This window comes from Capsicum annuum, chromosome 4, assembly GCF_002878395.1.
Source record: "Capsicum annuum cultivar UCD-10X-F1 chromosome 4, UCD10Xv1.1, whole genome shotgun sequence".
Classification (NCBI taxonomy): domain Eukaryota; kingdom Viridiplantae; phylum Streptophyta; class Magnoliopsida; order Solanales; family Solanaceae; genus Capsicum; species Capsicum annuum.
Window position 1 is genome coordinate 225,340,224 of NC_061114.1, and position 14,261 is coordinate 225,354,484.

The 14,261-nt window shown below is 35.3% G+C and overlaps 2 protein-coding genes across 2 annotated transcripts; one reads left to right on the plus strand and one right to left on the minus strand.

Moving 5' to 3' along the window:
• The first annotated feature begins 1,640 nt into the window (after positions 1-1,640).
• Positions 1,641-3,961, plus strand: LOC107869426 (pathogenesis-related thaumatin-like protein 3.5). Its single transcript, XM_016715965.2, has 2 exons — positions 1,641-2,634; positions 3,139-3,961. Exons 1-2 carry the CDS (start codon positions 2,583-2,585, stop codon positions 3,834-3,836), a joined length of 750 nt encoding a protein of 249 aa, XP_016571451.2. The 5' UTR covers positions 1,641-2,582; the 3' UTR covers positions 3,837-3,961.
• Positions 3,962-5,809: 1,848 nt separating this feature from the next.
• Positions 5,810-14,011, minus strand: LOC107867059. The gene is made up of 16 exons (XM_016713158.2): positions 13,446-14,011; positions 12,230-12,577; positions 12,001-12,141; positions 11,652-11,784; positions 11,419-11,532; positions 11,187-11,335; positions 9,826-9,918; positions 9,624-9,684; positions 9,140-9,472; positions 8,791-8,917; positions 8,611-8,710; positions 7,881-7,950; positions 7,612-7,764; positions 7,429-7,524; positions 6,499-6,818; positions 5,810-6,388 (listed from the first exon to the last, which is right to left on the minus strand). Exons 1-16 carry the CDS (start codon positions 13,575-13,577, stop codon positions 6,206-6,208), a joined length of 2,553 nt encoding a protein of 850 aa, XP_016568644.2. The 5' UTR covers positions 13,578-14,011; the 3' UTR covers positions 5,810-6,205.
• Positions 14,012-14,261: the final 250 nt, after the last annotated feature.

A 14,261-nucleotide genomic window follows, 5' to 3' on the forward strand; every position in this document is an offset into this window, starting at 1 on the left:
ATACATCAACTTAGGAATTAAACCACAATTCTTCATGTTTGCATTTTTATGGTAATTAAATTTCCTTACGCAATATTAATTGTCAAAATCGTATCGAAAGCATACCAGAAGATGACTTGTTAATCTATTATCACTTTTGGAAACTTTCATAAATCAGTTAGGTGAATATTCACTGATTCTCTTTTTATTTTATTTAGCTTCAATTGTTTTGGATTGGGTGAACTAATATCGAAAATGGATAAGAATTTTAGTGATGCAGCCTAGAAAGAAATTAAACACCTAACTCGATAAGGGCAGGTGAACTATAGCTTGTTAACATTTAATATTGGATAGAGGATCAAATTTGCTTCTCAATTATGTGGAATGAAATGTAATTTGCTCTTCTTTAATAGTTGGAGTCAAACACAGCCTCGTCGTTATGTGTTGGGATCAAATTTACTCGTGAATTATGCGAAAAAGGAATAAATTTAAACCTTACACGTGATTTAAGGTCAAATTTGATATTCTTTCGCATAGTTTAAGAGCAAATTTGACCATTTGCCTCCTAATTTAAGGTCCTTAAATTTCTTTGTTCCTCCTTTCTCTCTTTCCGCCACTACCTCCCACCATCACCCTTTCTTCCTCCATCTCTCTCCCCACCATCATCGTTATCGATCATCACCTCAAAGGCTCAATCACCTTGTTCTCTTCCCATTTCCTTTCTCTCTTCCCATCACTGAGCGGGGATCAAGATTTTCATTAAGGGATTCAAAAGTATACACGCAAACTAGTCGAAGAAAGTACAGTGTGTACAATATGTACATAAAAAATAATTTTAAAAAAGTGTAAATATTCTAATTTTTCGCCAATGAAGATATGAATGAACCCCCTGAGTATATGCTAGCTTCGACCCTACCGTACGTCACCCCACCATGTACCTATATATACCACTAGAAAGGAATGTGCTAAACAACTTGAACATAGAATATAGAATACTACTACTATTTTACTATTGGTGTACTGTTGGATAGGGGTAAAAAGAGGGGGGGAAAAGAGGACTAAGAATTTGACCTCAATGCGACTATACAAACCTTTTTTTAATCTCTCTCGTGAAATTACATTTTGAGTTACTGCCTCAATGATATCAGCTTGGTAAATATTTGAATATTAATGATAATAATTTAACCCTAAGTACAAATGAACATGGAAACATGTTCACGAGAGTAGGTGCGAATGAAACGTGTGATATTGGATCCGTGCTTATGTTAATGTACGCCCCACGTATGTAAAACACATTGTCTTCGTTTGCAATAAGCCAATAACTAACAAAATTTTAGATCGGATTTGATATTTTTTTTCATAAATTTTTTAATATACTAAACAGGAATAGTATTAGACAATAGTCTTAAAGACCTATACGTTACAACAAAAAAAAATTATTTACTAAACAAGTGCCTCGAAAAAGTAAGGCCAGTCTGATGAATGACTAAATTCCTTTATGTTCCAAAATTAAAAATATGTCGTTCATCGTTATCACGTGTTTCACTGAAGCTCAGCACGTAACCTGTTTAAAAGCCCTTCCTAATTTTTTTTTTTTCCTTTTATTTTCTTAAGCATGATTATTAAATTTACTCGAAGGAAATTAGAGAACCATTCTTTTTTTTTTTTTCCTTTATTAATATTGTTTTCTAGAGATACACTATTTATTTCATATTCCTTGAACCTACCTAAACTCATAAAAAGGACCAAAGGGAGTGGTCGTATATATTTAATTAGAAAGAAATAATTACCAAACTCCGAGATCTTTGCGTGGTGTGTAGTTAATGGGGCTTGACCACAAAGAAATCTTTGCATGCCAATATTATTTATGGTATTTCACATACCACGCCAAGAGGTTTCATAAATGTCACCAAAAAAAAGAAAAAAAAATTGGAGGAACTAAACGAAATTTCATAAACTTAAATATTGTTAGTTGGATCACTCTTTAGACCTATGTAAAGAAAATGAGTTTTTGTTTGAGTAAAAACCATAACTTCCATATAAAAATGTGTTATTATTTATAAAGTATTTGAGATAATATATCCGTATAATTAGTGTAGTATTTGGTTTTCCTTTATTAATACCGGAAACCAAATTGTATATTTATACAGGAGTATTTCAGTATAGTGTACAGGAACATGTTATGTATGATAGAATTTGGATAACAAACCAATTACTATAAATAAACTTATAATTATTCACCGCATGTTATGTGTGTTAGAATTTGGATAACAAACCAATTACTATAAATACATTTATAATTATTCGCCGCATAATAATTCATACGTTTTAATTCATTCCACATAAAAAAAAAAATCATACTATAGGAAAAAATAATTTGATAAACTAAGTTATTTTTTTCCTTTTCTAGACACTATTTCTTCATGCAAACTAATCTTCCTACGTGGTTGGGTGGTTAGTGGTTAGTGGGGTTGGGGTTGAGTGGGGTTATGGGATATAATGAGCTATAAATAGACAAATCCTCCAAATTTAACTTCCACAAATCCACACTTTTTTCCCCTAATTACTCATCACTAAACTCTTTGTTTCTTCTTCTAATTCCAATGGCTGTCATGCATAACCATCCTTATTTTCTCCTTGCACTCTTCATGTTCAGTAAGTTTTTATCTCTTTATTTTCCCAAATATTATTCTTAAGTGATTCACATTATTATAGTGTATTTAACTAATTTGAAATTGAGATGTAGTTATATTTTTCTGTGATTCAATTTAATGGATCTTCGGAAGCAAATACAGTATATTGTAGCATTAGGTTTTGAATCGAGAATTTTACATAGAAATTATCAAAAAATTATACTACTAAATACGAGTAATAGATTTTAACACGTAATAGCATTCAACGGTCTAACGGAGTGATCAATTTAGTATTCAAAAACTGAAATATAAATTTACAAGTTCAAATTGCAGCTATAAAAATATTAGGTGATTTTTTTCGATCTTTTATGGTAGCTATAGTGGATGGAGTTAGCTCGACTTTTTAATATAATCTATTTTATTCAAGAAACCTTAAAAGTTGAATTAGTCGAGCTCAAATCACCAATATATTTGTGTAAAAAAAAAAATAGTATTTAACAGTTAACTGACCTTTTTTGCTTTGCAGAAGCAATTGCTATTTCCGCCACGCAATTTACACTCCAAAACAACTGCGGTTACACAGTTTGGCCCGGTACACTTTCCGGCAACGGAGTATCCATCTCCGGCGATGCTGGCTTTGCATTAACCCCCGGCGCCACCATCCAGCTCACCGCTCCCGGTAGCTGGTCCGGCCGATTCTGGGGAAGAACCGCCTGCACTTTCGACGATTCCGGCAAAGGCAGCTGCAAAACCGGCGATTGTGGCGGCGCATTAAAATGCCCCGCCGGCGCCGGCGGCGTACCGCCAGTAAGTCTCGTCGAATTCACCATCGGTAATACCAGAGATCAAAAGGACTTTTACGATGTTAGCCTTGTTGACGGATACAATGTCGGCATCGGCGTCCGTCCAACCGGAGGTTCCGGTGACTGCCAGTACGCCGGCTGCGTTACTGATCTCAATATAAATTGCCCGAAGGAACTACAAGTGGTAAACGAAAACGGAGTGGTTGTCGCGTGTAAGAGCGCGTGTGCACAATTCAACACGCCGGAGTATTGCTGCACCGGCGAACATGCAACGCCGGCGACTTGCTCGCCGACGGATTATTCGAAGATGTTTAAAAATGCTTGCCCTACCGCTTATAGCTATGCATATGATGATGCTTCAAGTACATGTACTTGTGCTGGTGCTGATTATATTATCACATTTTGTCCAACTAGTACATAAATTTGTATTTGTATTTTTTTTAATATTTTTTTTATATTATTGTTTACCACAAAGTGGAGTATTGTTTTTTGTAATCTCCATTGATTTATAAGCATTTTGATTAAAAAAATGTTTTTATCATGATACTTTTTTATGAACTATGATATTATCATATGGAATTAATTTGTTATTTTTAGTTTTGATTTCGATTTGTATTGTATGGTAAGTCTATGATTACGATTTGTTTGATTTTCATTTATATAGGACATAGTACAACAATTAATTTGGGTAAATGAAAAGAAATCACTTAATCTTTTTTTTCAATATTAAAATTTACAATTAATCTAAGCAGTGGTGGAGTTAGAATTTTTATTAAATGAGTTCAGAATTAAATGTACGAACTAGTCGAGTTCAATATCTGTCATATATATTTTTAACCATACAAAAATTATATAAAAATAATATAATTTTTTATCGAATGAGATTCAAATGAATCTCTGGGATGAAAGGTGACTCCCACCTTAAATCCTAGATGATAAGAGAATCATGAATCGTCCTAGTCATAACTATGACAAGATTGTATGTTTTTATTTTTCCTCATTCGGTGTTCGGTACTCTATCAGGGATTTTTTCATACCCAGAAGTCGAACCTGGTTAAGGAAGTAGCAGACATAATTAAATTTTGCCTTTATTGTACACTTTAGGTGAAGTTATTCTTATAAATTTCCTTATATGTAGTACACACTTTAGGTGAAGTCTATTTTTTTTAATTTTCTACTTTCAGCTAATTTAAATTCGCATCGAGAGATCGAAAAAATGCTTCTTATTAAAGAAGATGAAGACCGCCAACCTATGATGATGTACCCCAGGTGAAGTAGGTGTTGCAAGATCAAAAAGAACAATTTAGTTGTTCCTATTGATACCTTAGTACTCCCTATTTTAACTATGTAACAACAAATAAAACTCCTTTGTTTTATAATTCAAAATTTTGAGGTAAAAAGATTCTTTCTTGGGTTGGTCGGTGTGAATATTGTGAAAAATAGGTGGTATCTATACACTGGAGTTCAACATTGTCTATTTCATTGTTTGATTAAAAGACAGATTTAGTTGAACAAATACTATAAAAATGAAGACATAAGTCAGTGGGATTTGTCCATTTTCAGGCATTGCAATTTGCAACTCGAAGTTAATATTAAAAATAGTTTACTTACAGATTAATCAAGGACACCACCCCTCGACTGTTAAAATGTTCCCTTTGTCATAACAGTCTGATTTTATTATTAAATATAAAAGCCAAAATAAGCCTATTTGCTTAGTTACTTGTGTTTTCTAATTCTAATTTCAAGATTTTTAAAGTTTGAACTGAAGTTATCGGTAAAGTTACTGCAACAATATTATCAAGGGATCCACAAGTTCAAACCGTTGAAGACAACCTCTTCTTTCTCAGACCTCGCACATAGAAAGGTCCCGATCCTTGTCCTTAGAGACGACAAGGTTTTTTTACTTGCTGCATCCTTACTAGAGCCGAAGGGGTTTGCACAATATTAGCAGCAGTACTAACTTGGTAGGACAAATATGCTATTCCATGTTCATGCAGGGTCCGTAGATGGGCCGCACTCAAATGGAGTTAACATAACCACAATATCCAAACACAAATATCCGTAGCTATTTTCACAGCTCGAACCTGACCTTAACTTGTAGGTCATACAAAGAAAACTTCAGAATAAAACCTCAAAATTAGGATACAATGAAATCTATAATTGATCAAATACCAGGAGAAAGGGAGACGGGGATAATTGAACGCACACTTATTCTGTGAAAAACTGTTAAAACTCCACCACCACCACAACAACACACCCGGTGTAATCCCATAAAGTGAGGTCTGGGGCTTTTAAATACTCCACCATACCACCATGATACAATTAAACTTCAAAATGTAAAATGCTCCACAATTCCAATGGCAAACATGAATTCAGGAATAATAAGGCTAGAAGTTAAAAGTAAAATACTCCTACATAATTAATTGCTGCAAGGCCTTGGGCCAATTCATTTTACTTCCTTTTTACTCTTATCCTTTTTTTTCTTTTGATTACATTTCCTCTACATCTAGACTTTCATCTTTGAAAGCCAAAATCTCAAATTAATTTCCCACCCAAATCTTTTACCAAATCAACATTTGGGCTGGGAGCAAAAAAAAAAAAAAGAAAGAAAAACTAAATTATGAGCGCTTCGCGCACACATTTTCCTCCTACCCCGTAGAGAAAAGCTTACAACATACAAGCCGTCCAATGAAAAAGAAAAACAAAAAAAAAAAAAGAGGACCTAAAGCTACCTACAATGTACACCAAATTCATTTTCTAAACTCAAATCTTTGCCTGAATGGTGGCCCTCTAGAACCAAGTGTCCAATTCGCCCCAACCTGTGCAAAGACCTTGACCCTCGTGTTCATTGCTAAATAGTGTCTGGTCGGAGCAATCAAGTGATGCTCCACATGCCACGTTATATGATTGGCAAGCTGAATGACACACTCGTAACCGGTTGTCACCATCCTTGTCACATTTTTGGATTGAGATCTGGTTTAAGCAGTTTGACAGGAAAATGAATAAATCGTACACACTAATGCATGGTAAATTTCTTTGAGCTCGGTATGAAAAAAATATAGAATTGTGATGAGGAAACTTACCCAGCAGGCTAGTCGTTTAGCAGCTCCGTCACAATCTCTACCCCTAAAAATGTTCAAAATCTTCCGAGGACCAGCTGGAAATAGTCTGTTGTAGTTGGGCATCACCACTACCTCTTCCAGCTGCTGCAAGATACTTAACTCGCTAGGTGCACAATGTTGTCCCGATACATCATTTTGAAGCACATCTTTGCAAACAGAGAGACTGGGAAGAAGCGTGGAGCTATTCTGGCACGTGTAACCAGCATAGTCAGAACAACGGAACTCGCATACTCCGTTGTCACAGACCCCACCATGAAGGCTACACTGCTCATCGCAAACAGCTGCATATCACCAATCGAAAATGTTAGCTAAATTAAACAAATCAACCTTAACGCATCCTATTAAAGGACAAAGTAAGACGCATACAATTATAAGGTATAACCAAAGTAGATGCAGTCCGTATGTTATCATCTTACAGGATCTGGTCAAATTTAAATCTACAAAATCTTCAACCTAATGGTTTCTTCAAGTACCATTAGTTACGTCCAAGCTCTATTGCAAAAATTATTGAGTTTTAGAAAAGGAGGGAAAAGAAGGAGCTGCCACCCAAAAGATTTTGAGCTGGTTCAACCAAGTACAAACTAAGCTAGCGTTTGCGAGTAGATTTTGAAAATCTATCATCAAATTTTTGTTTGGCCATGAATTCATTTGATCAGATTAACGAAAGCTGATCTTCAAATATTTCCAAGTGTCCAAAATTTTCGATTTTTGGTACTTCCACGCCCAAAACTTCAAAAAAAATTCAAGTAAAATGCATGTCCAAACACAACTTCAAAAACTCAAAATTTCAGGTTTCAACTTCAAATCTATGGTCAAGCGAGAGCTAATCTGACTACTCCGTTTACAGCATAACTAACATGTGCAGAGAAGGAATCAACTAAACCACGCTACCTGTGGAACAATCAATGCCGGTATACCCGTTATCACATTCACAAACACCATTCCCAAGACACTTGCCATGTCCACCACAATTGCCAGGACAGGAGCCTGAAATAGAAAGCAGACATGATTACACCAAAGAAACCTACTATCCTCAAAAGATTCCAGTATCGCGGAGAAAGTATGGAAGCTCACGTTTGCTACAATCATGACCACCAAACCCAATAAAGCATCGACATCTTCCACCTAAGCAATCTCCGTTGAAATTGCACGAATTGGGACATTGACTAGACAACAAAACTGGATTCACATCACACAGTTCATGGTAAGCTGGGCAGATGAGCTCACCTACAATAGAGCAAAAAAGAAACAAAGTACAAAAGAAAGGGGATTAAGTTTGAAAAATAAACAAAGAGATACTAAATAGTTTAGTGATTAAACAGTAGCAGTACAATTAGTATTACCATTAAAGCCAGGAAATTGGATCGGTCCACCAGCTTTAGGACAAACTCTCCAAATGCCATCCACTGCTACCTGCAGGAAATATAACCATATCATAAACCCATTGCTTAATATAATTCATCATATAATATTGGCCTCTTTCCTTGTGAGACAATTTACAATATTCACATAGTCAGATTGATTCAGCAATACTATTCCGTCTTATTTAATCCTGATTTCGATAGGATATACATGCTATTTCTGTATTTTCCAACTGTTTGCTTTACCGTATTCTAACAAAAAAAGTATAATTGCATACAGCATTCCTCTTTTTTCCACTGAATAATTCAGACTATGCCTTCTTTAGATAGCCTTTTTAATATTAGAAGGGTAATATTCACAGGTTCTTACAGTTATGCTTCACATGAATGTAGATATTACTAGTAGGAACTGAAGTTTATTCCATAATAAGGTTAGTTAAAATAGAATTATCTAATATATTTTAGTAGACATATTGCAAATATTTTGTTAGAAAGGTAACAATACTAGACAGATTGCAAATATTACGAACTTCACGCCTTTAGATCTCCAAAATGCAAACTCGAAGATTGAGGATAAGCTCTTGAGCTTTGAACTATTTTCCCTCATGTCTCATTTATCATTAATGAGCTAATGTACATTCTCTTGGATAGACAACTAAGATCAAAAGAAAAGACGAACAACGAACACAACAGACAACTTCCAAAGTCATACCTCTAACGAATTGTTTGAGCACTTATGCTGATAACAACCATTGCCTTGTGCCATTGAGCCACGTACAAATCCAGTACGCACTAAAGAAGAAGCCATGCACCTGTATGGATTTAAACTAAAAACCAGTGTGCTAATATCCAATTAGATATAATCTCCAAAAGCTACAGGCAAATACCTCACCTTGAACTACTTCCCCTCACTTCGCCTAACATCCTATCAGGTGCACGAGCACCATTAGTGTCTGTACATGATCCATCAGAGTAAGCAACAAAATAAGTGCAATAATCGGCCAATGATGACTGACCACCTGCAACAACAATCCACCAAAAGTTACAACAGAAAATCCAGTTCAAGAAACTTACAAAACCAGTAATGGTGGTTTCAAAGTCGCAATTGGCACGCATTCACGCACAATACTAATAGTCGACTTGTTTATCAGAAGATCAAAGTCGACAAAAAGATTGTGTATCCAAGACGATCAGTTTTCAATGGCATTGAAATATTAAAAACAGAGGAAGAAATGGAATACCTCTGTTAGCCTGTGGAAAATAACGAGCCCATTGAGGAAGATCCCCACTATAATTCATAATTGGACAATAACCTTCCGCTTCCCTGTTAAATGTACATCCAGATAATTGGGTGCTGTTACAATGATAGGCTCCTTTCCAGTGATTGCAGGGAAAGGTAACGAAATCCGATCCTTGGTTGCGACCCCAATCAAGACGGTCAGCCATGCTATAATTAGCCCGGTACCATCCACTGTCCTCAAGTAAAGCAAGAGTCATTTTTGAAACTACTGATCTTGTATCTACCGACCCAGTCATGATCTCATTCATCAACAGCCTTTTCTCCCAGTGAGAACCTGCAGCAATTTATTGGTTAAACAGTCAATCAATAATTCAAAAAAATATTCACTTACCAAGATACGGTATAAAGTTGTATTCATTCAGTTATGAAAATGCAAGTGTGTATATCTCGGAAGGATCCATTTAAGATAAAAGATGATAATCAACCTGATGTACCACGTCCGCCTCCATCTTCTAGCTCCAGTCCAGTGAAATTCTCAGAGAATGCCTACAGTGATCATATGGTTAATGAGATTTTCTAACTTTGATGAGTTTAGCTCTGCCAATAAATTTAATGTGGTAAAGAATAACAAGCTAACATATGCTACAGGAATAAGAGAAGGAAAATTAAAGAAATAAAATAATATACCCCATAATGATGGCGAGCATGCATGAGAACTCGAGGAAGCACCACTCGAGTTACCATTCTTCCAAGTTTTTCATCCATTGCCTGATCAGTAACCTACACATAGAAATGGCATGTAAATACACATCAGGCTTCAGCACAACCAGGTGAACTAAAACGAAGTGAACCCTTGACCATCTGAAAAATAGCTGATAACGCAAATAGAAACAAAAGGGGGCACAGATGTCTCTTCTTAATGAGTAAAGATAAGTAAGAAAATAAGCCATGCTGATATGATTTTGACATTTCCAGTAATTCGCACACGACACTGGAGCAAGAAGCAACATCCTTTAGAGATGTTGTAGAAAACTAAGAGCAAGGGACTCAAAGGCAAATACTAGACCCAAACTATACTTGGGACGGACCACATAGTTTACAGACTAATAATAGAGAAAAGGCAAAGCTTTGCTTTGCAGAATCCTATATGCCCTACGAAAGAGACAAGTAACAGCATACAGAGGACAGAACACCAAACGATGAGGAACTAGTAGGAATTAAAGAAGTTTGGGCAAGTTGAGCATCATTCACAACTTCCAATTATCCAAATAAGCTATTTGCAAGTAAGTTTTTCTATGGTCTTCCAGTAATAAATAAATTCAACAGAAAAAGCTTCTACATTTGGAGCATAATACAGACTCCGAATATCAGAAGCGGCAATTTAAGGGAAAGGGATAAAATACAAGAGTAAGTTTAGCCCCCTTACTGCATCATTTTACAAATTATCCCCTTGGGGCCTCTTCCATCCCACCTTATGATTTGAGCACAATTGACCATATAAAAGAACAAAACATGTAAAGCTCTCCAAAATATCGAAAAAAGAACAAAACCAGAGGACGGTAATCATTCATGTATGTCTAAAAATATGCAACAAAATTCTGAAGTGTACCACCATATTACCAATCAATATATAATTAAAGATTTTGCCGCCCATCAATCACGGAAGTGAGAATAAGAACATACATGACTATTGGTCAAAAGAACTCTTACAAGAAATCATCTTTGTCTAAACTCTCAAGATAGGAGGAAAGCTTTCTTTTTCCCCTTCTCTATTGGAGATGACAATAAATTGCAAAAGAGAAAACTTTTTTCTACAGCAAATCTAACACAAGGATATCACAATTTATGTGAATATAGAGTATATCTTGCGCTGTTTGCTCCTCTACTTGAACGTGGTAATACATATAACGTATCCTTGGTGAGAACTTATTGCAAGAGATCATTGCGGCAGAGGAAGGAAGATTGTTGCAGTCTATGAACTCTTATTAACATGAGTATTTACTGGTGCCCATCTGCTTGGCTATAGCACATGCAAAAATCAAAATTACCTGACTACGCCGACGTTTTCTCTCATCACGAAAATGAGCGAAGGCATGAGGATCAAATCCAAGAACATGCATCACTTCATGTATCAAAGTAGCTTGAAGTAAAGTTTCAGCTTCAGCAGTTAAATGACGAGGAGCAACATTAACATGCCCTGCAACCAGAAAATCTCAGTTCAGCTGTGGTGTCTATGAAAATTCGAAGGTATTGACATGCTCTTATTCACACAATGCTCACCAGCAACAGCGCGACCCCATTGATCACGCTCACATGCTACAGCCCATGCAAGAGTGTTGCCTGTCGTTGGCCTTGTAGTCACCAGAAGAACCAAATCCGCATGTGCAACACCCTCTGAAGTATACATGGAGAAAATATGATAATTCAAACACGACTACGAGGAACTAAACAACAAATGAAAATATCGCAATCGGATGAGGAAAGCCAAGCAACTGATAATATAATAAAAGTACCTTCGACATATTTCCTTGGGAGTTGTACACCTCCATCTTGTCCACAAGCAGAATATCCACTTAACCGCAGGTTTCCCTTAACTGGCTCAACAGATAACGCTCTTCTAAACCAATCTGCTGTCTGCTCAAGGGCCTGTATTGCAAATTGCATCTAGTTAAAATATTGAACTATTTTCTTGAGATCAAAGGCTTTGGCCATCAAGTACTAATTACTGGCATTAGAAATGTCATTGCCCAACAGAAATACCTTATCCAGCATGTTCTTTCTTTAATCAGTGATTATTTCAAAAGACCCAAAGACATGAACATCTGCAACAATTTCATTATGGTGAAGTAGAAGAGGACAAACCTTGCGAAGGCGATGTCTTTTGTCCTCCCCAGCTATATCATCTAAGGTACAGTTATACCAACAATCACCATAAACAGGAGGATCTCCATGTGGATTACAAGAAGATGTACCAGAAAAAGAAGCACCTGGTGGCTCCCCAAGCTAATTAGACAGAAAGAGAATTAATCAATTAGTAGGACCATATATCAAATTTCTCCAAAATACCTTTCAACGGATGATAAGTACTTACCTTCACAATGTCACCAACTTTTTGACAATCCCTTTCAGACGAATGACCAACAGCGTCATAATTCAAAAAGATTCTAATGGGTTGCATGACATCATTTTGTTCTTTGGAAATTTCAAGTAAGGCCCTTCCTCTACGGTGAGGGTAACTTGGAGCCACAGACTCCTCATACACCTGGGGAGTGACAGAATACACTTGCAAACCAGGTCTTTTCCTTTGTTCAATTATCTGATCATGGATACAAGAATGGGATATCGTACTCTTATCTTCTTTTTCAAGGTCTTGTCTCAATAATTGATGGTCCGAGAAAGTTGCTAAACTCGTCTCTAGACACAATAGTAGCAATAGAACCTAAGAGAAGCAAGGTAAAGAAAATTTCAGGAAAAACATCAATCAAAATCTAGCTTCATTACCTAAAATGCTGTCCAAACTAACATTTTGACAATCGTAGCACGAAACGAATTATGCCTCAAGCAAATTAAGATTAAGGAGCACATATTTTTTGAAACTAAAGACTATTGAATATCTGCTCATAAGATTTTAAAAAAGCTCTTTTTTTATGCAATATCTCTTCTGAGATGAACAGCTATCTCCAAAATCTACAACAACAATCAAATTCCATAACTAGCTCAAACCAAAATCGACTATTTCGTGCTCCACAAGCTTACTGAGCTGATTAAGAACCTTAATAAGAAATTAACTATTACCCCAAGCTGAATAAAGTCCATAACAATCAGTTCCATACAGAAAAATAATCCCTCAACAAGAAAGCCCCAATCTTTAAACTCCACAAAGGAGAAAACTTTTACCCTTATTTGAGCTAATTAATCAAATATACTTAGCTTAGCAAAATACCCCATTACCCAAAATAACAAGGAAGGAAACTAAAACTTCATATGGAACTATAAGATCTTATAAATGGAAATTACCACAAAAATGCAACAAATTCCTTTCTCAATAATTCATAACTTCAACAGATCCAAATCTTTGTCCACTCAACAAACAAGAAACTCCCAAAATTTCCAACATCATTTACCTCAAAAAAAATTCCTCTTTTTAACTTCAAATATTTTTTTCAACTATCCAAACAGCTCCCAAATAACTAATACATTCTTATTATTCATATTACCTCAAACAATAAAAATAAAAATACCCAAGAAAAATGAAAATAAACCCCAAATCCCCCAATTCTCCAAAAAAAAAATTAAAAAAATCTTACCTGATGAAAAAATATAGCAAATCTGAGCTTAGTTGAAGAGCTGAGAAAAGTACAAGTATTACTTCTACTAGTACTACTTCCACTTCCACTACTACTATTCCTACCACTACAACACCAAATCTTCAACTCCATTAAACGCTGCGTTTAACAAAAGACACCACTAACAACAACCTCGTACCCATCAAATCTCCGGCGTGTACGGCGTTTCTCCGATCTTGATGACACCCTCCACATTATAAACACTCAATAAGGTGAAAAGATTGAAACTTTATCAATCTTGATAACACCCTTTTGAGAATAATCAACAATGACAATTAAAAATATTGAAAAAAAAGCACAAAAAATAAAATAAAATTGAAAAACTCAGTTCTTGAATGAAGATGAACTGGGTTACTAGTACTGTTATCTTAGCTTATTGTTGTTAAACAGTGAACAAATAATCTGTACATTTTTGTGTGAAAGCAAAGCTCTTGTATATTTATTTGGACACTAAATAATAATAATAATTAATAAAGAAGAAATATTCAGAGGATGATATGAAAATTTGTGTATAATTTAATATATTATATATATTACTACTATATTGTAAAGTGAATAAGAATAGGTAGGGGTGGGTGGAGTTAGATGATAATTTTTAATTTATTTATTTTTTTTGGATTTGATTTTATATTTTTTTATATGGTTTATTGAATGAAAAAAGTTGCAATTGTTATAAAATATCAATGTGTTTTATGAAAGTGGACATGCTTTTTCTTGGAACTACTGAAATACCATTGCCTTTGCCTTTTTCTTCCATTATAAAATGAGTGGCTTTAG